A 24316-nucleotide genomic window follows, 5' to 3' on the forward strand; every position below is an offset into this window, starting at 1 on the left:
TTGTTCGCGCCTGGAAGGAGGTAAAAACAACCGCCAAATTTCAGTGAATAGGAAGGAGAAGAGCAATCGAACCCAGAGCAAAGGTTCAGAATTAATCTGGCGTTCGTGTGCTGAGGTTCAGTAGAGCAGTGAATAGTTTGAAGATTGTGGTATTTTATATAAATTGTGAGGTGTGATAATAATTCGTTCAGGTAATTGTATAGAGCTTACGTAAACTGAACAGAAGCCAATTGTGCCAGTCCGGGTAAAACTAATACCCGTATTACATATACCCTCACAGGACCTTTTGGTATATTTATTGATCGCCTTGGACTGAAGGAAAATCTTTCCAAGGTAGCACACGATTCGGCCTAGTGAGCCCTGGATGCTCACTACGTCTAACCCGTCAAAGACCAGCGATTGTTCTCTGGCTTTGGGCCATAACTGCAAAGGAGAACATACCCCTCTCGGCACGGTCACTCCGGTATCGTCCTGGGCCTGTCGATCTCCGTCAACGAGGGAAGACGCCAGTACTAGCCGTAACATTCAACCTAGAACCCACCAATTTCGACCAACCGGAATTCTACGCCAGCCATAGTTCCCGTACAACCGCACCGTCTGTAGCAGCCACGCGAGCGCTCGCCGGACCATGCCAATTCACCTAACAACAGCAGTGGTACGTACCAGAAAACCCCCCCCCCCCCCCCCCCCATCACTCACATACACTCACACTTACAGATTAAAAAAATAATAAAATAAATTAAATCCAATAAATCCGTTTTGTTAGTCCAAATACATTTCATTTTTATTCACAACCCATATTCAGACAGGTGACAGTACCCTACATAAGTTGTTCGCGAAGCCCCTCCGAATACCCAGTAATAAGCCGACCCTGAGACCCAGCTCGAGGGGTCTCTTGCTATTGAGCTTTTCCGGGATACACAGTAGAATAGTTACACAATGTTTTTCTAAAACTGAAGAAAACTGCGCACACTGATCTAAAAATTCATGAGGCAGCCAAAACAATGCGGACTCTGCAGAAATATATTTTTTACAACAAGGTTATCAATTCGGCTTAGCATTTTTTGCCTCAATCATTTCACTAATTTTTCTTCCACATGAGATTTATAGCAATTTCGACGTATATTGTGCCCGGTACAATTATGACAGCCGTTTGGAAAGTTTTTGATAAGTTGCACAATTGTTATAGCTACTCCCGTTTTACATGACGATGTGAAATTTTTTGTAGAGCTTCTAGTGAAACATTAACAAGTTGGTGATTTACTGCACAATTGTTTTAGATGTACTTAAAGTTGCTCTACAGTGATTGTTTCGGTAGTATTGTGAAACTTAACAGTGATAAGTTGCACAACCAATTTTAAAATATATTTCTAAACATATCTAACATAAATAACATTTCTAAATCAAAGCGGCAACTTTTCGTCTGCTTAGCAGTTTATGTTGAGCTGCTAGGTTACACTAGCAGTTTGACAAACACAGCGAATGCACCGATTGTTCGAAGACGAAACATTAAAAGATTAAAAATGCAATAATTGTAAAGCAATGCATTTCAAAATCAGAACAAGAAATTATGTTCGATGCTGCTTTTTTACTGTAAAATTATTATTACAAGTTGAATGTTTCTCGTACATTGAAGCAATAGTATTATGTAACTGGTATGCATTGCGTTCCATGAAAGAGTTGTGGAAATGTGATACGAAAAATGAAAATCATTATTGGAAAATCAATTTGTTTGTTTTTTATTGCCTAAATTTTCTATACAACCATAACTGCTTCCATTCAAAAGTTTATAATTTTTATTTCAAATGTTACATGAGATCAATTGATTGCAGACAGCTATCCAAATTGTTTATTGTGTTTCAATTTGTGCATCGAATGATTGTTACTCATTTTTGAGGCTCACGTCATTGGAGAAACCTTGGTCGTTCATTTGTTTCACTTCGAGAGCGTTGATCATGATGTTGACAACGACGGTGGACAGGTTGAAGCCGAGTGAAACGTTCTGGACCAGGTTTGCAATCTTCTGGTTAACCTCTTTGTTGATGTCGAAGTTGGCAAGAACAATACAGGCAACACCTTGGGCAATCTAGGCAATGGAGAGCGTGCATTGCAAAACGCAAAAAATAAAAAATTAAACAACCATGCATCTCGCTTAATTATGAACATAAGGTACGGCCGGATCCAATCCGAAATTCATCTTGATCACATCGCAGAACAGTGCTACCACCACGAATCCTAATGAGAAATGGTTTAAAATGTTCGCTACACGTTGCTGCAGTTCACCTTTGTGAAAATTAACCAGTGTTAGTATGACGGCCAACATGGCGGCCGAAACCTGTGGATGAGGTTGTTCGAATGGGTTTGGTTAGGAATGTTAGTAGTGCGTTGATATTATCTAGTGAGTGTGATCTATGTTAATTCGCTCAAACTGCTGGATGTGGCGGTGGCTGAGCCGAAATCATATTTTTCTCGCTCGAGTAAACGCAGCGGTTGCGATGAATATTCTATGCCAAAGGCCGAAATTATTACATTAATTAACGAAATGACAAATATTAGCACTAGTATGATGTCGTTTAGTATGATGGCTGTTGTTTGTTCCGGTTTTCGATTAATGTTCAGGCTACCGATTACCACAAATAAGATCCCCACAATGAGCTGAAAAGATAGGAGCGCATACCAGAACAGTGTGAGTTGATTTTACTCGAATCATCCATGCAGCAATTGTGAAACTCAAAATAATGACAATTGCATATTGTTCAATTTCGAATGCAGATTGGCGTATTGTTTTTTATCCATCAAACAGTGCGGATAAAGTAGTTTAAAGCGATTTTTTCTAACATGGCTTTTCGGCAAACAATACAAATGACATATTTGTTAGGTATGTTTATGTAATCAACTTTTTCCGGTCTTTTCCGATCATTTTTGCTTATTTTCTTCCAGTCATATCGCTTCATTCAACGACATACTTCAAAACCCTAGGATCAAACGCAGATATCATCAAATTTACCATGGCAACCAGAAAGGCAGCTCCAGTTACTATGTAATTGATGACAGTAGTCGACCGATGGTATTCCGGCCTATGCAGCCGGCAGTCGCGAAGTAAGCTCAGAGACAGATTTAGCACACCCATTGTGACCTTTCACCATCAAAAGGGGAAGGAATGTTAGCGTATAGGGGATTTCAAGATACCACGTGTTAGTGCTGGTGAAGGTTTACTGGATGATGATGGGGAAGTGAAAACACTTACCTGTAGAATGATTGAGATACTAATCAACACCAACATCAGGGTGTAAAACTCGTGCTTTTCGCCGACCTGCAGGATATACTTCAGCTGAGATGCATTAGCCGTTAACAGGGCGATATCCAGCATACCCTGGGCAATTGTCTTCTTGGTGGCATACCGGTTAGCGTCCATCGACTTAAGCTAGACAAAGAATAGGAAAATACTTTTTTTTAGTTTCAATTTAAGACCATGTTTGAAAAATTTTAAATTATTCAAACAAAAAAGAAGCAATATTAAAATCTACAATCTTCTGGTTGCCATTCAAACGTGCTCGTAAATTTTGTCACCCTGAATATAATCTCCAATGTATATACATTTATGTCGATTCTGGACGAATTGCTTATTTTTACAATGCGTCTAGGGGTCGGCTCTGGTAATATTTTGACAGCAGATTGTTTGGGAAACTTTCTTTTCTTGAGATTGAGAAGTGGTTATTGCAAGCCAAAAAAAAATTATTTCCGACACTCTCGTTAAAATTGTTCGTGTTAAAAAATTGCGAGAATGTTAAATTTGGCTGCCATTTCCAATCTCCTTAAACGTTTGCGAGAGCCGCAGAAAAAAATATTGTAGAAATTAATAAATTCTGGGTATATACAACGATTTTTGCCTTTCTCATATAGAAAGCCTATACAATCACTGCAAAACCCGACTTTTCAAATGAAAAGTCTCACGGTCTCATACAAAGTTCCTACATTTCATTTGAATCCGACTCTCGGTTCCGGAATTACAGGGGCACCAAAATTGTAAAATAATGTCACCAACTTTTCTCGGAGATGGCTGAACCGATTTTCACAAAATCAGATTTAAATGAAAAGTTTCATAGTTCCATACGAAGTTCCTAAATTTCATTTGGATCCGACTTCCGGCTCCGGAATTACATGGTGATATGCACCAAAAATGTGAAATAGGGCATTAAAAAGTTGAAAATAATTCTCGAAGATGGCTAAACCAATTTTCACAATCTTAGATTCGAATGAAAAGTCTCACGGTCCATAACAAAGTTCCTGAAATTTATTTGGATCCGACTTCCTGCCATGAGAATATCCCAATTTTCATTCGGAACAAACCCCTTGTTCCGGAGATAGGGTGCTCAGTATGAAAATGTCAATTTCAGGAATACTTTGTTCATAAGCTACCTCTTTATATTGGCTAGTGATTTTCTCTAGTTGGAAGACCATGACACACTGTACCCAAATAAACCATTGATAGTCCCATAAATGATTTTCTGAATTTTATCCAAGTCCTACTACCAATACATTTTTTCCAAAATTCGAATCGTCATAGAGAATCGTAGAAAAATGCGTAAGTCATATTAGTGCAAGGATGAATGAACCGAATGTCACTATGCCGATATCCAGCTTTCGGTTCCGGAAGTACCGACAATAATAATCAAATATGATAAAATGGAGCTCACTTAACTTTCTCAAATATGATTGAATAGATTTTCACTAACTAAAATTCAAATACCGTGTATCAATGAAGTAGTATTATGCAACAGAAATCTATTTACTGAACTTTTTTAAACTGTAGTATTTTGGGGAATTTCTGCTGTAATATACAGGAGAAAATGAAAATGAGAAAGGCATCGCTACACCACTAGGTGGATTAAAACAGTTTTTTTTATTGATATAATAACAATAGTAATGCTGGTTTGAATCAACCAATGTTTTTTTTTTTGAACAATGATATTATTGCTTGAATCTGCGATATCTCGTTTTTTTTGTTTGATGGGCAACTAATTTTGTTGTTGTTTTAAACAACCGGGATTTTTCTGCGTGCAGTAGGCGTCGTAGTGGAACTTACACCGATAAAAATAGGTACGATACACTTCAATTGTCAATATCACGATTTGTTTTAAGATTTAATCCCAAGTAGCACGTTAAGTTGCTGTCCTGTATTTTGCTACAGATTGTGCAATTTATCAAGTTAGTTTATATTACTATTGTAGTAACTGTTGTGTTATGGAAAAAGCGCAAGTTTTCTGTGTTGTGCAACATATATTTAAGTTCTTTCGTTGTCACGAACATTTATTCACAATTATTGTGCAACTGATACAAAAACTCATGCATCAATCCCATCACAAATGCAGCAATTAAATCTGCGAAAAAACAATTGTGAAACTCATGGAAACTACTACGTAATGTAAACAAAAATTGAATCGATGTTTAGAAACACAACAAACATAATTTCTAATGAATAAGTTTCACATTTGATTTTCAATACAACTGCTCGTAACACAAACATGGAACTTTAAAAATATTCTGCACATAAATTAATGGTAATACTACATATTGTAGAATTGATTTTTCAAGTTTTAGTAAATAGAAAATCGACAACGAACTGCATTTTTGGTGAAACATGTCAAATAGCAACATGTGAAAATAGCAATCTATTCTTTTCAATGACCATGACCGAGTTGGTTTTTGGAATATGTATAAGAAGGGTATCAAACATGTATACACCTTTTCGGATGATTTTAATTATATTGATGTTAGTTTTTTTCTTGAAATAAATTTTTCTTCAATATTTTCCAATATGGCATCGAGGGTAACAGTGTGTTGAAAAGAAAATGGTTCACCCAACATAACGATTTATTTTACCTAAATAAAAGGAAATATAAACATAGTTATATTGAAAACATTTTTTGTTTTTATTTTTATCAAAATAGTTGTTTTTTTTTTAAATCAAACAAGTTGACTTAAACAACAATACAATTTTGTCATTCATCTTAGTGAACCCGACATTTGTGATACGCACTGTAGGTATTATTTTGGTGAGCCCATGTGCTTTAGTTGCAAGAACAAGTTGCTCAAGCGGCAATATTTAACTATGAGAGTAACTATGATGAACTTAACTTTTCGTTCCATATCTTTTAAAAGTGATGTCAGGTCTGTTCATTTTTTCGCGAGATGAAAACCGAATACAAATTGTCTGATTTATTTGTGTTTTTATTGCGTATATAATGCTGTATTTCTGAAACTTTTATGATAATATTCACATGTCGGCAAGTTTTGCGTTCATTTCAAGCAGATAAATCTGGTACAACTTATTTGCAAGTTTCTAATTGTTTTTCTAAAAATGAAGAAAATTGCACACACTGACCGAAAATTTCATGAGGCAGCCAAGACTATGCGGACTCGGCAGGAAAATAGTTTTCACTGCGAGGTTTTCCACTCGGCTTATCATGTTTTGATTAGCGGAGAGCATAATTTCACTATTTTTTTTTTTCACAAGAGATATACAGCCATTTCGGCATATATTGAATCCGATACAAATATGACAGCCATTTAGAAAATTGTTGATAAATTGAACAATTGTTTTAGTTACTTCGTTTTTACATGACAATGTGGAAATTTTTGCAGAGCTTCTTTAACAACTAGTGCAACGTGGGCAAGTTAATGATTTGCTGCACAATTGATTTAGATGTACTTAAAATAGTTCTTTAGTGATTTTTTCGGTAATATAGTAAAACTTAATTGTGATAGGTTGCACAACTGATTTTAATATATTTAAAAATCTCTCTAAACTTATCTATCATAAAAAACAATTCTAAAACAATTGTAAAACCTCTTTAAATTTCAATAAGTTACATTTGCTACTTGGGATGTGCAAATTCATACTAATGCAAGCATAGTTTCTTTTTCACTTAGTCAAGATGTGTTTTTCCTTTGAATCAAAATAGGTTTTGCTACTGATTTGAAATATATGTGTTAAACACTTCATTTTTTTAGGCGAAAATGGAAAACAGTCCCCCAGGCCGGATTTATTCGAGAGGCCCGGATGTTCGAAGATTTCAATTTGTTTTGATGTGGAAAACATCTTTGTTCTCTATATAGGGGTGCAAATTAGAAATTTAAGATTAAATACAAGTAGAAATGTGGTCAGCTTTTTAACACTTACTGCTTAGTCAGTTTAGTTTGAATCAGTAATATTATTTCATCAATTGATTGGAAATATTTCTACGTATTGATTTGAATGTTCATAGCCATGTATTTTCAATTATATATCATTGAAATATTTATTAATAACTAGCAGTGCTAAAAATCTTACCGGATTTCCCTAACGTAGACGACAGTGTTGAAGGAGTAAGCGATATTGCTCTGATTGGTCAACTGATGCAAAAGCGAAGCTGTTGGAAGCACGCGAATCTATAAACATAAGCGAAATTATATCTAACGTTTTAGTCCTACGTGTAGCATGCTAAAGGTAGGTTGTTGCTAGAGAGCAAGATAGAAAGCGCTATAAAACAATTTGAAGCTTTAATTGTTATGCCATGATCTTGTATCATGTGAGTTCGGATGAAATTCCATTTTTTTTTTTTAATAACTATTTATTGGAATATGAGTTAAAATTAAATTATTAAGATTTAAATTGGGTGTTCAGCCACAAGTGGTGACTTTTCAGCCCTGTTATATATATATATATATATATATATATATATATATATATATATATATATATATATATATATATATATATATATATATATATATATATATATATATATATATATATATATATATATATATATATATATGATTTGGTTATTACCATGAAGACATCATTTGCTTCCGCAATTCTGAGATTTTTGTGTAGGGAAAATTCTAAACCTACTTGTATTGTGTAATGGGGAAAAGGAACTTATATACTAACTTACTAACTAATACAGAGAGCGAATCGATTCAATTGAAGATTGCATCGATTTTTGTCGGAATTTGCTTTTCATTTTCAGAATTTTATTCTGAATCCTTTGAAGCGTTTTCTTCCTGGTGGAACAACAGCTTGACCAAATTGGTACCGCATAAAGCATGGCTGGTCTGAAAATTTGTTTATAAATTAACAATTTGTTTTTTAGACAGAGCTTAGAATTTCTGTTTATAAGAGGATATAAACATTTAATATATTTATTACACTTTGCCTGGATTCCTTCAATGTGATCCTTGAAAGTGAGTTTTTTGTCATACGTTAAACCTAAGTATTTAGCTTGATCAGACCATGTCAATTCCAAGCCATTCAATTTGAGAATGTGATTATTGTTTGGTTTAAGAAACGAAGCTCTTGGCTTGTGAGGAAAGATAATTAATTGCGTTTTTGCTGCATTTGGTTTAATTTTCCATTTTGACAGATAATCACTGAAAATATTTAAACTTCTTTGTAGGCGACTGCAGATCACTCTTAGATTTCTACCTGTGGCTAACAGACTTGTGTCGTCACAGAATAACGATTTCTGACAACCAACGGGTAGATTTGGAAGATCAGAAGTGAAAATATTATACAAGATTGGAGCTACACTCGAACCCTGCGGAACACCGGCTCGTACGGGTAGCAATTCAGATTTACAATTCTGATAGCTAACCTGAAGAGTACGATCAGTTAAATAATTTTGAATCATTTTGATCAAATAAATAGGAAACTTATTTGCTTTTATCATGTTCGTTACTCTGACAAGTTGATGAGTAGTTGAATGTTCATGACGAAATCCAAACTGCTCTGGTAAAAAAATTGAATTCTCATTTATATGAGACATCATTCTCAACAAGATAATTTTTTCAAAAAGTTTACTGATAGAAGAAAGTAAGCTAATTGGGCGATAACTTGATGTTTCTGCTGGGTTTTTATCAGGTTTTAGGATAGGAATTACTTTAGCGTTTTTCCATCTTTTTGGGAAGTAAGCTAATGAAAAACACTTGTTGAAAATTTTAACCAGGAGTCTCAAGGCAACATCGGGAAGATTTTTAATAAGAATATTAAAAATTCCATCATTACCAGGAGCCTTCATGTTTTTGAGTTTCCTAATAATTGATTTAATTTCATCAAAATTCGTCTCAATAATGTCATCGTGTGATAACACTTGGGTTGAAATATGCTCATATTTCAGTGAGACTTCATTTTCAATAGGACTCACAATGTTTAAATTAAAATTGTGGACACTCTCGAACTGCTGAGCTAGTTTTTGAGCTTTTTCACCATTTGTAAGAAGTATTTGATTTCCTTCCTTGAGAGCAGGAATTGGTTTCTGAGGTTTCTTAAGAACCTTGGAAAGTTTCCAGAAAGGTTTAGAATATGGTTTAATTTGTTCAACTTCTTTAGCGAAATTTTCATTTCGCAAAAGAGTAAATCTATGTTTAATTTCTTTTTGTAAATCCTTAACTATGTTTTTCATAGCAGGATCACGAGAACGTTGATATTGTCGTCGACGAACATTCTTCAACCGAATGAGCAGTTGAAGATTGTCATCGATGATAGGAGAATTTAATTTAGTTTGAGCTTTGGGAACTGAAAGATTTCTAGCTTCGATAATATAATGATTCAAATTATCAATTGCTGTGTCGATGTCCGCAGAATTTTCTAAAATAGTTTCATGATCCACATGATTTTCAATGTGAGATCTGTAATCCAACCAATTAGCTCTATGATAGTTGAAAATAGAACTAATTGGATTAATTATAGCTTCGTTGGAAAGTCTGAATGTTACAGGAAGATGATCTGAGTCAAAGTCAGCATGTGTAATCGGTTCACTACAAATGTGACTTTGATCTGTTAGAACCAGATCAATTGTAGACGGGTTTTTCACGGAAGAGAAACAAGTAGGATTACTGGGATGAAGAACTGTGAAGTAACCAGCTGAGAGTTGATTATGAAGTATTTTACCATTACTGTTATTTTGCCTACAATTCCACTGGACATGCTTAGCATTTAAGTCCCCTATTACGAAAAATTTCGATCGATATCTTGTAAGTTTTTGCAAATCGCCTTTAAAGAAATTTAATTGTTCGCCGGTGCATTGGAATGGCAAATATGCTCCAGCGATGAAATAAATTCCATGAATGGTTTCAACTTCGATTCCCAAGCTTTCAATAACTTTAGTATTGAAAGAAGGTAAAATTCGATGTTTAATTTGCCGTTGGACAAAAATGGCAACTCCACCACCCATTCCAGTAAACCTGTCAAATCGATGAACCACATAATGTGGATTACTTTTCAATTTTACATTTGGTTTAAGAAAAGTTTCTGTCACAATGGCAATAAGAATTTTGTGAACTTTGAGAAAATTATAAAATTCATCTTCACTCGATTTCAAAGATCGAGCGTTCCAATTTAAAATATTCAAATAATTATTTAACATCACTGTTAAATTTTAAATTCATTATAATATTATTTGCAAATTTCCATCCGATTTGAAATGCTTCAAAAAGTGATGAAGTCGAATTCATTTGGATGATCATTTGAAAAAGTTGATCTTGTAGGTAGATCATTTTATTTTCAGTTATATCGCCTAAATCGACTTCATTTAAAGAAGCGAATGGCATTGAAGGAATATTTGTAGGTAGACTGCCATTAGAAGAAGATGATTTGGCCGGTCTACCTATTAATAAATTGTTTTCGTTAAAAGAAGAACTGCAAGGCGGTCCTGTGTTTTGATTATTTACATTAGAAGAAATAGGTGATAGATTTCTACCTAATATACCAGCATAACTGACATTAGAAGAAGATGATGACGAGGTCGATATACCTGTCAATAAATTGTTTTCGTTAGAAGACGAATTGACAGGCGTACCTGTTTTTTGTTTCGAAGAAATCAGTGCCTTAAAAGAATTAGGCGTGGCATTTGAAACGGTTTTTTGATTATGTTCTGTAAATTTAAGGTCGTTGATTTGACTTGTTGTCGAAGCGAACGAGCGTTTAAAATTTTTTCCCTAACAGGACATTTCAAATAATTGGATTTATGATTTCCATTGCAATTTGAACATGAAAATTTATCAGTGGTTTCATTCATTGGACAAACGTCTTTCGAATGCGATTTACCACAATTCAAACACCGTATATCCATATGACAATTTTTGGTTCCACGACCGAAGCCTTGGCAACGACGACATTGCGTTAAGTTTGCAATACGATTATGCCGTTTATAATGTTCCCAATGAATTTTAATGTGGGAAATGAAACGTACTTTTTCTAAAGGTTTCAAATTGTTTACATCACTTCGATTGAAGTGTATTAGGTAAAGTTCATAGGAAATTCCAGAGCGTGGTTTAGAAGTACCATTCGCTCTTTTTTTCATAAGTATTACTTGGGAAGGGGCAAAACCAAGCAATTCTTTTAGTTCATTTTTAATTTCATCAATACTTTGATCATTTGATAATCCTTTCAAGACAGCCTTGAAGGGTCTGTCTGATTTTATATCATATGAATAAAATTTATGAAGTTTTTCGGACAAATATCGAATAAGACGTTCGTAATCTTCCAATCCATCCACCAAGACTCGACATTCTCCTCTTCGTCCGATTTGAAATGAGACTTTTACTTCCGGGAGAAAAGTAGAAAGCTCAGTACGGAATGCTTTGAAGTCGGAAATCATCACCGTCACTGGTGGCATAGATTGATGTTTCTTCCCAGAACGACAAGCGTCCATTTTGGGAATTTTTGAAGAATTTTCTTCTATGTCGCTACAATCGGATTCAGGAAGAATCTCGTAAATATTGTTAGACGGCATAGGATCAACGGAAGGGAAATCCGTCCGTTGTCTTTTATTTTTACATTCAGATTCTATAAGATCGTGAATGTTATTAGAAAAATGTTGAATAACGGATTGTGATTTATTCCGTATTGAATTATTTTTAGCCTTAGGCTTGTTGCCTTTCCGGTTGGACGCAGGCATTTTTGAAATTAATGAAATTTTAAATTAAATTAACTAGGCTAAATTAGTCTTCGATTAGACTCCTAGCTAGCCTTAAAAAAGGCTGATTAATTTCTTAGTCACTCTAATATCACTCTTTGTATCACTTAGTCACTCTAATATCACTCTTTGTATCACTTAGTCACTTAGTTAGTGATTCAGGTAGCCTTGAAAAAGACTGAAGCCTTGAATCAATGAAACTCTAGGTAGCCAGAAAAAAAATTCCAGGAGCCAAGAGCTATACGCGTGCGGTGCGAACGACTGTTCAACACCGACTGAGGATGAAATTCCATGTTATGTCGTTTTCGCCTGAGAAACTACCCCAGGGTAAATTTTGAAGGCTTAAGGAGTGAATCGAAAATAAGCTATCCACATACATTTGTGTTGTACGCATGTATTTGTGATGGTTTTTTATGTTCAGATCACAACATGTTATTCGTTCGGCTGTCAGCTTTCGTTTGTTTACTTGTTTGTGTGGTTGAAATTCTGCGTTTTCAAAATGTCGCGTATTGAAAAGAAAGTGAAAATTAAGGTTCTGGACACATGGCTAAGTGGAATGGGTATTACTATGCGAAAATTTGCGAAGCGGTTTGAATTCATCATGCCAGTGTTAAAACCATCATACATAAGATTGGGGACCACTATTCTTTGGATGAGCTACCAGAAATAGGCAGAAAACCCGGTTCTTCCAACCCGAAACTGAACCAGAAAGTGGTATCTCTAATCATGAAGAACAAAACAATGTCAATACGTGATTTGACCAAACAAGCAGGAACGAGTATCGGAATGATCCAGCGTATCAGAGGTGAAATCACATACAAGAAGCAGAAAATCTCGAAACAAAGTGTAGAACAGAAGAAGCGAGCAGCAACAAGGGCGGTTTCCATTATGTTCAAGTTTTACCTCGTACAATAGAGGATCAATTTTTAGTTTGAATAAAATAACGTTTTTTATCATAGTTTAAAAGAAAAATTTGTAGATAGCTTATTTTCGATACACTCCCAAAGATTAATTTCTAATTTATATAAGATGAATTCGATTAATAATGAGAAAAAGTTAATAGCTTCAACCGAAATCGCAGAATGGTAGTAATGGTAGAGAAACTTAACGCTATAAAAAAAACTACGTGTATACAAAACTTGAACACAAGCTTGGCGATAATTGATAAATTTAGGATATTGATGTAATTTCGGCGGCTACAAAACAGATATAAATCAAGACAAACAGAGTCTATATTTTGGGTACACGTGATCGGTGGTGGTTCCTAATAAAGACTATCGTGCAGTTGCGGATTCAAAAGTGTGGCGATTGATTGAACTGTTTCATTCATTTGGTTGCCTTGTTCCACATCAATGGCTCGAACAACTCCATGGAACTGATCCTTGTAGTTTTTTATTCATCACATTGAAAAAAATATTAAAAATGGTTATATGATTCATATATTATAAGGACCGCCCAGAAGGAAGTTAAATTAATTTAAAATTTTAAATTTCAAAATGTGTGTTCCAATGGAAGCCATCTTCTTGAATGTCGACAAGATTCCGAAAATATTTGCACCTTCATGAGACTAGAATCCTAAGGACTGAGTAAGCAACAGTTAATCTGCAAGTTTGGCAATTGACAAAAGTTATAATGCTGCCAAGTGTCAATCTTTAATCCGTTGATCCCTTCGCAACAACAAATGAGCTTCCCCAGTACCATGCCAAAGATTTAATGCTAATTTCATTAAGAAATCGTGCATAACTCATGCGGCAGCCAATTAAAAGTATAGCTTCGGTGTAGCAGCACCCTTCCGTAGAACGTTTTTGAAACATGTCACACGAAGCACACGTCCGTCAGGAATTGAATTTGATGTGACAATAATAGTAGGATTATATGCTGCGGGGCGATTCGAAAACGCAAAAATTGCACGCTAACGACTTTAGCTAGGCGTTCGATGCGCCCTTCCTTCTTTCTCTTTTCGCACCCAAAACATAGTTTTTTTTCACTTCTCGTCTCGTTTGTATTCAGAAGCAAATGTTGTACAACGAGTACGAGATCGGTACGTTTGAAGCCCGGATTTGTTTGGCGCGGAAGGGACTTGAATCGCTTCTTCCGAGAGGAACTACTGTGACTCTGATGGTTAGATGTGACGGTTGGGGCAGGCGGAAGCAGGAATCCCGGAGACGGTTCCCTCCCTGTACTTGTAATAACTGTTTCTGCCTGCACGACACTTTCATAATACAATTATAAAAGTGATTATAGATTCCCCTTTTGAAATGGTTGGGAACTTTTGTCACTCGCGCGTATTGCCTGAGCCGGATCAGGAGGTGGTTACTGTTTGGTTTTTCTCCGGACTGGCGATACCGAGATTATGAACAGTAACATTCTTGAAATTCGAAATTTCCTGGTTAATTGCTAATATCGAAGAAATTTTATCCACGTATTGATTAACTCTAAACAGTTAGGATTGTTGAACTCATATCGCTTTATGAAAAGCATCACTTTCAATTATCATTTCTGTAAACGTGAAATTACATAATTAACTAAACCCCACTGTAGTTGGTTACCCTCCAATTCAGCCTATAACAGCGGCATACAATTTTATTACGATACGCGACAAAAATCAAACTAAACATGATCAAAACATCACATTCAAATTCCATACGTACAAAGACTAGCCGAAAAAGAGTATATAAGTTCCGTTGGGCATTCGGGCACCTCGTGTCCTGGGCAGGAACGAAAAAATTTCCAATTTTTCTTCGCCCGAGGCAAAACTTATTTGCTCTTGGCCGCCGTTCGAAATATGAGCCTGGGCTGTCGGTTGGAAACCTGAGTCGGCTTATGTGCATACACGAAGGGTGGGTATTTTGTTGGGAAAATCATCATCCATGCATCAGTTGAGATGAACTGCCGAGTAAGGATCCAGCCAGCGTATTGTTCAGAGGCTTATATTTCTGTAACATGTAAACAAGAGTGACGATGTTTCGCGATGTTGCAGCTGGAAGATAGGGCTGTTGAATGCGAACCAAGAACTGATGATGATTTCAATTCACCAAGGGGAAGCAACCGAGCTCTGCTGATGATAAATACAAGTTTGGTAGTCATCACTAACCATCATTAACACATATTTTTTTTGCGTGTATTTTGCACTACTATCGAAACAACACAAAGGATATGCGAGGAAGCATGCCGACCCAAATTAGATATCAGCTCCGTTCGTACCACATTATCACGAGGGTCAGTTGCCTCCGTAATGAGATGAAAGCTGTTCGAATTTGGTGTTCAAGTCACGCGTGAATCGAATCTAATTTGACCAATGATCAATACGGCTTAAGAGATTCTATAGAACTCAAGAGAAGGAACATTTTTACTTGCAATACAATTTCATTATGGTACGAAAATCGTTCATTGGCAGTAATTATCATATAAGATAAATATTTCGCTTCTGGAGAATCAGTATTTCAGTTCACCTTCAAGAACAATTTCGTGTGCACGAGGTTTTACTGTAGCGGCCGGATATTTGTAATTTTTCAAAACGATAACCAAACGTAAGATTAAAGAATGTGTGAAAATTATTTCGTTTAAAATCGGAGGTTTTCTTAAACAACGTTTTCTTATAGTGCTTTATGTAATGAATGAAGGATTAAATGCAACGACTTTGCGAGGTAAATATAGTTAAGGAACTCAAGTATAATTTTTGAAGTGAGTGTAGCTTGAGAATAGGATAAGGATAGGATAGGATAGGATCGTTTCACCTTTTGCGAAGGTTCAGTTTTTCTAATAATATAAACGCTTCAAAAAAGAAAGAAGAAGAAGCAAAACAATTTTTTTGCAAGATTCTCATATCTTGCCCATACAGCAAAAAATGATTAAATTAACAGATTACACAAATCCGCATATGCCACAGCTCATAAGAACCTAGTTCGGAAACTGACTGAATTTTACAAGAAAGTCTTAAATATGTGTCAAACTTATCCCACTTTCCAAGCAAGCGTGGAAATTTACATGTTCCAGCACTTAAAAATATATCAGAAAGCAGTAAACATGTGTTAGATCAATTGTAAAAGTGAGTCATTTCTGACGCTTGAATACATGGGTCTCGGAAGACATAAATGGAAATTAACCTTGGCATAATGATATTCATCACGTGAAAAATTGATCGTGTAATACAACATGAAGTATTTTTTTGCTATATATAATTCACATCATGTAAATTTCAGCTTGGCCTTGCAAAATTTTGACAGTCTCATTAAGATTTCACCCAATTTGCTCAATTTCCAGCTAATATGAAATTTTACACAATTTTGCGTCGAACAGCGTTGATGCCAGTTTTACGTCAAAGTTTAAGATCCGCCATATTGAATTATAGTTTCGAGGGCTGTGGAATGTTCTAAAGGAAAAAAATCATAAGAAAGAAATAATTGAACGCACTATCTTTCAAACAAAAACGGTGGAGTGAAACACCTCTTAACTCATCGGGACGCGAGATTGCATGTTGCGAAAAAAAGTTTCGTTCCTTCGCCTGTTGTGAAAAAAAGTTTCGTTCGAATAATAATGATTGGAATAAATTAAAAAAAATAAAAAATGTTTCTCCCAACATACATTCCCTTTTCTATGATCCCTTTTATTCAAAATGTTTTTCAAATATCCTAAACAGTAGAATACATGATGTTTAATCCCCTTACTATAATTCCTGTAAAATCACATCTCTTTTCTATAAAATCCAAATCGTACGTGTAAATTTTAACTCTCGTGTAAAACGACGCAAAACATCGCATTCCTTCTAAGCGCATTAAATTTAGCGTAATTTTACATGGATTTTTCTTAATGTTTACTTAGAAAAAAAGTGTGAAATTATGTCTTCTAAGACCGACATTAGCCCGGGTTAGCGGCTCAATGCATAAGGCGTTCACACTTAGGAAAATTTACATCTCTGTAGATGCACATAAAAGGATCGTCGTGATTCACTTACATTCATAATTGAAAACATGTAAAGATAAGTCATATAATTAACTTCACAGTTAATTTACACACTTAAAAAAACCCTGTGATTTTACATCTTATTAGATGCACATAAATGGAGCGTCGCAGCTCACGCAAATTTACGAGGAAGAACATTTAATATTGTGTCTAAAATTCCATACATGAAATGCATTGAAATAAAAAAAAGAATAATGAGAGCAACCGTCGCGACTTGAACCGAGAATCAACGGATCGCAAGTACGTCCGTTAATCGACCGAGCCATAGAAGCTTGCATCTGCTTGGCTGGTAAAAGGTGAATTTGAATTCATACAGTCGCACCTGCTAGCAGAATTCAAGTTACAGTCGAAACCAGTAAAATTCGAGCTCATCTCACATTAAGTCATTACAAATGAGATTTTCCGTCATTTGACAAATTAGGTCTTTGTGAATTACATCGTATGAAGGATTAAGTCACCTGTAAAATTCAAATTTTTTTGGAGTGTAGCACACCTAGAAAAAATCGTGTAAATTCACGTCTTCTGAGACCGACATATATGAGGGTCGAAAATGACTCAATCTTACAGTAAATCTAACTTATATTTAATGTATTCTGACATATTTTCATGTGCTAAAACATGTAAGTTTACACGTTTGCTTGAAAGGCGGGGTTTTTTTGACGTATATTTATGTCATTCATGTAAAATTCAGTCGCTTCACGGATTACGTTCTTGTGAATTGTGTAAATTTTATAATTTTTTGCTGTGTAGATACAGACGCACAATTTATGTTAACATATTAGAAGATGTAATATTAAACGTAAATTCCATTTTTTTTCTAAGTGTGTTACACCTATTTTTATCTTAGCCTGAAGGTCAATCTATCGGACAGAGACAACAGATCTAACTCTATCTAATGGTTTTCATATATGAGATGACTACTAGATCTGTTACCCTACCTCATGCAATCTGGCATATTTTTAAGGGACGAATAGGGTTAGGGTCTAACAGTTTAGAAAAATCATTTATTTTCTCTTTGAACTTTCTTATAGTAAACCAAACATTTCAAGATTGTTTTGTCAAATTTTCAAGCCCCTGTTAGTGGCCTTTATTTCTTCTTATCTCATACTGCGGAGAGACAAGGACTCGGCGCACAGGCCCAAGAGTTCTGCTTCGATTGACTTGAAAACATTCTTGAAATGTTGAACAACCACCAAAAAATACAAAAAAAGTATCAAATAAAAACGTAGGAGTTTAGAAACAGTATGTTACTTGGATTTGTTGACTTCTGATAATTCTGCGCTGAGAGACAGTGGTCTATCAAAATCATGATTTCTGTCCTGGAAAATACATTTTCAACGACTCATTTCTCAATGTATAATATCGAAAAAGTAATGTTTTTTAATCCGTTCCTGTAACTTTAATAATTTTTTGCTGTGTACGCAAATAGATCGATACTTTGATTGTTAAAGAAGAATATCTAGAACATTTTGTAAAATTTTGAAGGTTTTCCGAACATGGATCGACGAGAAATGGTACCAAAAACAAGCACCTCCAATTTATAACCGATTCCTAAAACTTCAATTATTCAACTTTAATAAGGGAAGACCGACGCAAATCGTGACATTTTGGGTTTGTGATTTTTTTATGACTACACTGTTATACAAAAACTAATACTTTCCTTTTGTTTTTAAATAGTTGATCTCTTTTGTATGTAAAATAATAGATTTGAAGTATTTTTTTTATTATGTGAATTTTGAATGTGACATGAAGTGTTCGGTTATGTCTGGTGTCCCGAATTACTTCGATACCAACTACTAGATCAACTGAAATCAATCAAATTCTGCAAATAATCAATTGTTGGGCATAGGCATTGGTCAGAATGCAATCTGCTGTCTCTATTTGACAAATTGACCTTAAGGGTAAGATGAAAAAAGGTGCATTTGCTTCAAGTTTTCGCGTCGCTTTAACAGCAGTATTGAACAATTTTCGAACTATTTTTTCTTGAAAAAAGTTGGCGGACTTAAATTTACTGTAGAGAATGGAGTATGAAATTGGTTTAGGCAAAATAAGAGATTTGCCGCCTCCATCGTCGGTTTAGTGAGCAAAACAAACTAAATAAATAAATAACAAAAAACCAAAGCTGAACTCCATCTCGGGAAAGATGATTTGGGCGAGCAAGAAAAAAAAGTCTCCAAGGATACGCCACTGTATGCAGTTTATTTTAGAAATCTTGACCTAGAATCACTGCGCGCTACTGACATTTACTTCACTATTCGCCTCGAACAGAGCCAGAGCGATAACAAAGGCATAAATCTCCAGATAATTTAGGAAACGTACTACCTGAGCCAATTTGTTCTGGTTCCTGAAACAATTTAAGGTCCTATAAGTTGATACTTTCGGTTCCGGAATTATAAGGTGAATAGTTCAAAAAATTTAGATTTTGAGACTGTAGGAACTTTTATTTGAGCCTAAGTTTGTGGAAATGGATCAAATCATCTCATAAAATTTTGATCATTATTTCCCGTACGTCTAGAACCGGGAACTTGGAACCAGTATAGCTAAATTCGGTTCGTTCAGTGAGTAACTGATATAGCCTACAAATTGAATCAGCTTTGAGCCAAACATAGAAGAAATTTACCCTTTTTTGCATTTTCGTTCTAATTGACAATTCTAAACACACTTCACCCTATGAAAGCATGATGAAATTCAACAACAACCAACGGGACTTTAGGATTTTGTATTTTATGAGTGACATTATTTGACATACACATACACACACAGTCACATAAATTGCTCAGCTATATGAACTCTGTCGAATGATATAGAACACTCCGGGCCAATTTCCACTAGTAAATTTTTTGATTGCATAAGCTTTTTATATGAGAAAGGCAATAAGTGTACTTTTATAAAAAAACATCGGTATCATGATTTTGTGATAATACTAACAAGTAGGTACAAATTGAATAAAAGATTTACAAATGTACATATTTTTCACCTGAAAAATATTGAATGAAATGTAGCAACCCTGCACGATATACGAAATTGAACAAAACACGCTGCGAACAAAGCAAAGCCGCCCGTACCGATGCGTACGAGTTTTGCATCGTCATTTTGAATGACGATTTAAATGTTTTGATACTTATCGCCCTATAATTTCGGAACCGGAAGTCGGATCTGGATGAAATTACACAGTATATTTTAAAACAATAAGAGCTTTAATTTGAATTGTGATTCGTGAAAATCGGCTTAACCGTTGCTGAGAGTGAGTTCCGTTTTTGATACTTTTCTTCACTATTATCGGTGCTGTCGGAAGCGGAAACCGGGAATAGTAGTCCCAAAGTAGTTTTATATATTCACTAACTAACAAGATTTGTCAACTCGATGAATTTAGCAGTAAGTTTTATAAAAATGCCTTCGCTTGTGAAAAAATACTCATGAAATTGAAAATTTTCACTAATCCCACTGTAATACCGGGACCGGAAGTCGGATCTGGATCAACTTTTCAGGAACTTTTTAAAGAATTTTAAGACCTTTTATTTGCTTCTTAGTTTGCGAGAATCGGTTGACAAATTTCCGAGAAAATTGAGTGCGCAGTTTTTTATAAATTTTCAAATATTCCTTTGTAATTCCGGAACCGGAAGACGGATCCAAATGAAATTCAGGAAAATTGTATGAGGCCATAAGACCTTTCATTTGAGTTGAAGTTTGTCGGTTCAGCCATCTCTGAGAAACGTGTGTGACTATTTTTTTCTTTTTTTTTTTGGTGCATATCACCCTGCAATTCCGAAACCGAAACTCGGATAAAAATGAAACTCAGGAACTTTGTATGGGACCACATGACCTTTCATTTGAATCTAAGTTTGTGAAAATCGTTTCAGCCATCTCTGAGAAAATTGAGTGACATTATTTGAAACACACACACAAAGTCGGTTTTCATAGCCTTTCTATATGAGAAAGGCAAATAGTCTTTGAAACTGATCCAATATATTTGTCTGATTCGTTTATGGCCAAATTTTCTTGGCTATTCCGATACCGGAAATGATAGTCAAAGAATCTAACATCGATTACTCAACTTACTGGTAATGAGAAAAACATCAGTACACCACTAGGTGAATAAAAACAGTTTTTTTTTGTCTTTTTCAAATATACAATCACTGTTTATTGTTTATCCAAAGCCGTTCTTTAGTCAGGTTAATTGAAAACGTAATGAGGTCTTTTTTCGCGGATTTTCGAAGCTGTGTGGTTTTTTTTACGCGAATTTCCGAAGATATACTGTCTACTGTCTGCTGTTTACCCTCTACTGTCTACTTTTCTACTGTCTACAGTCAACTTGCGCAAAAATTTTTGCTGTTCTAAAATCACTATCACTAGCCAATAACAAAATTTTTTGTAAATTGCAATTTCGTGACCATTGCGTTGCGACAATCAATCAATAGCCATCTGAATTAGTGCTTAAATTGAATGTTATAATCTAGTTATATCTGGGAGCAAAAACAAACTTTTTATGGGTGGTAACTTAAATAACTCTGTTATAACAGTACTTGTCATGAAATAAGTTGGATGCTACATATTTATACTCGGTGCAGCAAATATAACTTGTTTGCGCTTTTGATTTCATGATTTGTTTACCCATACTAAAAATTTAAAACTAGGTTCGATTTGCTACTTGAAAGGATATAGCTGATATCGTAAAGATCTCAGAAGGCAATGTATACACAACTTGACATGAGCACTTGAATATGAAAAAAATTTGAATTGCAACATCATACTCCTTATTCACCAGATTCAATACCCAACAACTCGTAAAGTATTCTTTGTGGTTGCGGAGAGCATTTTACCAAGCTCAAAAGAATCCAAAATTCTATTTTGTTAGAGTGAAGATCTCTCGTAGACCGTTTCGATCATAGATTCGGAAAATTTATATAAAAAAAAATTATGAGTACCTTTAATCACTTATGACAAAGTGAGTTCATAACTTATGTAGTGTGATTTTCATTGATATTGAAGTTGATGACGACTTTAAATGATTCCGAACAAGAAATATATCTCTTATATTCATAGAGATTGTTGGAATAAATTATGGAGAGACAAAATTTTGTACAAAATATGTTTACCCTGATAAAAATACACAAATTTAAAATCGCGATGGTAACAGTACCATAAGTTTTACATTTGTATTTTGATTCTAAAAAATCTCAATGTGGCAGAATGTTTTATATCCATTTTAGAAAGAAAATCTTCTCGAGAATATTTAATGTTGAATTGAAAAAGACCATTGAACATAAAACTGTTTTAAATTCACTTAGGGGTTAACCTTATTTTGTGCTAGGGCACATAACCAATTTCACTATCTTTGCGTTTCGTCTTAGACTCGTTAACCCCTAAATAACCATCTGAATCAGGCAGTATTAGCCGAAATTTGTTTTTGTTCGGCACGTCAGGAAAGACTTTGCACTTCGGTGCTTTTCACAAGTGTGTTGCAAATAGCAATAACTTTACGTCTGCTTAGCGGTTCAAATTGAACTGAACGTGAAGATAGTGTATTAAATTGTTTTCCAGTCTGGCCGATTGACAACGTTGGCTAAATATTCTCCATTTCGTTGTTTCTATCAAATCGCCAAACCCTCCGTTGTTGATAATATATTGATTTTTCACAGTCAACGATTTGCCGCTTCATGTTAAAAAGCGGCAACCTAAAATTAAGTTCAGCTTTCCACAACAGTTTTATTTCTTTTCAGTCATCGATTTCATAATTCATGTCATGCATACTAAAATGCATCCATCATTTCACACTTTTACCGGACCGCAGGGACGGAAATATTGATTTGGCGGCAATTATACACTTATTCTAGTACACTTACTACACGGTCGCTTTCACCACCGGCGAGAGCAGCGGGCAGAATCGAAGCCATTTCTAGCAATGATAACCACTGGCTAACGGTATTGATCAGAAAGAGCGCTATTTTCGTTTCTGGTTGATGAGTTTCACGTTTGATTCTGTCGATTGATTTTGTTTGTTTCCTCGATACCTCTTCTCACTGGTCACAGCCTGAGACAAGTACGTCGGATTGAGTTCACTATTGAAAACTGTCCCGCGAATTACGATTGTCTGTTTTATAATGATTTCAGATCCTTTGTTCCTATGAAGTTTTCTGTTCTTTTTTTCTAATCAATCAACACATGATGGAGCTTACTGGAAATCGATACCGCCCAATACGGACGATTTTTCCTTTCCTATTTAAATTATACGTGTGAGTAATGTAGTCCCTAATGTATCTACTACTTCAAGCCCCGATTAGTGTGTTTCGATACCTATTCAATATCGTAATGAGTAAATCAAAGCAACACGCCTATAATGGGAGCCTTTTCGCACTTGTTACAACGTTGACTAGCAACGACCGGCACTAAAACAAAAAGTGCATAACTGAGAGCGATTCATAGGTAGAAAGGACATGCACCGTGAGCCATATACGGAGCCACGCTGTTTGTCAGAGACTGGGAACGCAAGCTACGCATGCCTTTATGATTCAGGTCAGTAAGTAATGGCAGCAGCACAATCTCATGTGTATTTGAAGCTTACGTTTGTTTCTTATTCTTCTACGTACACACATTTGTCAATGAAGAAAGTGTTTTTTTCAGTTTTATAAGTTTTATTTAGACCCGGTTTTAGCCTAAATGAAGAAAGTGTTGTTCGATCTAAACTAGTCATATGTTGACAGTTTGGTGCAATATTTTGAGAAAAATGGCTTAATAATTAGAAACACTAAAACAATATAATTTTATTCGTGTATTTAAAAAAGTGAAAATTATTATAAATAAGAAGAAAATGTCTGAATGTTGAAATATTAAGTTCTACGCAGCTGTTGAAATATTGAGTACCTGCTAGGTGCACCCCAGAAGCCAAAAACTATAAATACGTTATACTAAAATCTCTTTAGTTTCAATTGAGGAATTCAATCAAAATGTTTACCTCGTGGTTATATTAAAGTAAGGTATGCTTCCAAATTCTAGTGCATTTTTAAATAATGTTCAGTCAATCGAATGGCTAAGTATTAGTTTTGCTTTGTGAAAAGTTGAGTAACACATTAGAATGTATTTCGTAGGCATATTAATCGGCTGATTTAATACAAAGTATTTTTAAACTTCCCACTAGTATACCTACTAAGTCGAACCACCTTGACCGATTTGTACAAGATTAAGTCTGTTTACTAAATCGGTTGCCGCATCGGTCAACGCTAATGTTAAACTCTCCCATAAAAGTCTGTGCAACAATCGGCAATTCGACAGTCCCGCGACAAAAGGGCCTATTTCAAATAAGAGTACTGCGTTCACTAGTTACCGTTGTTAAGCGGTTGACCTTGTCTTAGGTTGATGATGTCTGTTTCGTAGTGTCCGTGCCGGGTTGACCGTAG

The 24316-nt window shown here is 35.1% G+C and overlaps 1 protein-coding gene and 1 long non-coding RNA gene across 3 annotated transcripts; one reads left to right on the forward strand and one right to left on the reverse strand.

The window, feature by feature from the left end:
• Positions 1 to 1712: 1712 nt before the first annotated feature.
• LOC131430814 (ninjurin-1) lies at positions 1713 to 23218 on the reverse strand. Of its 2 annotated transcripts, none has more exons than XM_058596027.1 (3): positions 22766 to 23047; positions 3248 to 3424; positions 1713 to 2086 (listed from the first exon to the last, which is right to left on the reverse strand). In XM_058596027.1, the coding sequence occupies exons 1-3, from the start codon at positions 22814 to 22816 to the stop codon at positions 1883 to 1885; spliced, it is 432 nt and encodes a 143-aa protein (XP_058452010.1). In that variant the 5' UTR covers positions 22817 to 23047; the 3' UTR covers positions 1713 to 1882. The 2 variants fall into 2 exon arrangements, with proteins under 2 accessions (XP_058452010.1, XP_058452011.1); XM_058596028.1 differs by lacking the exon at positions 1713 to 2086 and adding an exon at positions 2120 to 2335 and having other exon boundaries at positions 22766 to 23218.
• Positions 2323 to 3251, forward strand: LOC131430815 (uncharacterized). The gene is made up of 3 exons (XR_009229569.1): positions 2323 to 2686; positions 2773 to 2878; positions 2941 to 3251. It is a non-coding gene; the product is annotated as an uncharacterized LOC131430815 (long non-coding RNA).
• Positions 23219 to 24316: the final 1098 nt, after the last annotated feature.

This window comes from Malaya genurostris, chromosome 2, assembly GCF_030247185.1.
Source record: "Malaya genurostris strain Urasoe2022 chromosome 2, Malgen_1.1, whole genome shotgun sequence".
Classification (NCBI taxonomy): Eukaryota; Metazoa; Arthropoda; class Insecta; order Diptera; family Culicidae; genus Malaya; species Malaya genurostris.

Coding starts and splice junctions, on each gene's coding strand:
- LOC131430814 (XM_058596027.1), bottom strand. CDS start 22,816: ATGGCTTCGATTCTGCCCGCTGCTCTCGCCGGTGGTGAAAGCGACCGT. Junction 3,425..22,765: donor GTGGTGAAAGCGACCGTGTA/GTAAGTGTACTA, acceptor TTCTTTGTCTAG/CTTAAGTCGATGGACGCTAA. Junction 2,087..3,247: donor GTATCTCAATCATTCTACAG/GTAAGTGTTTTC, acceptor TCCATTGCCTAG/ATTGCCCAAGGTGTTGCCTG.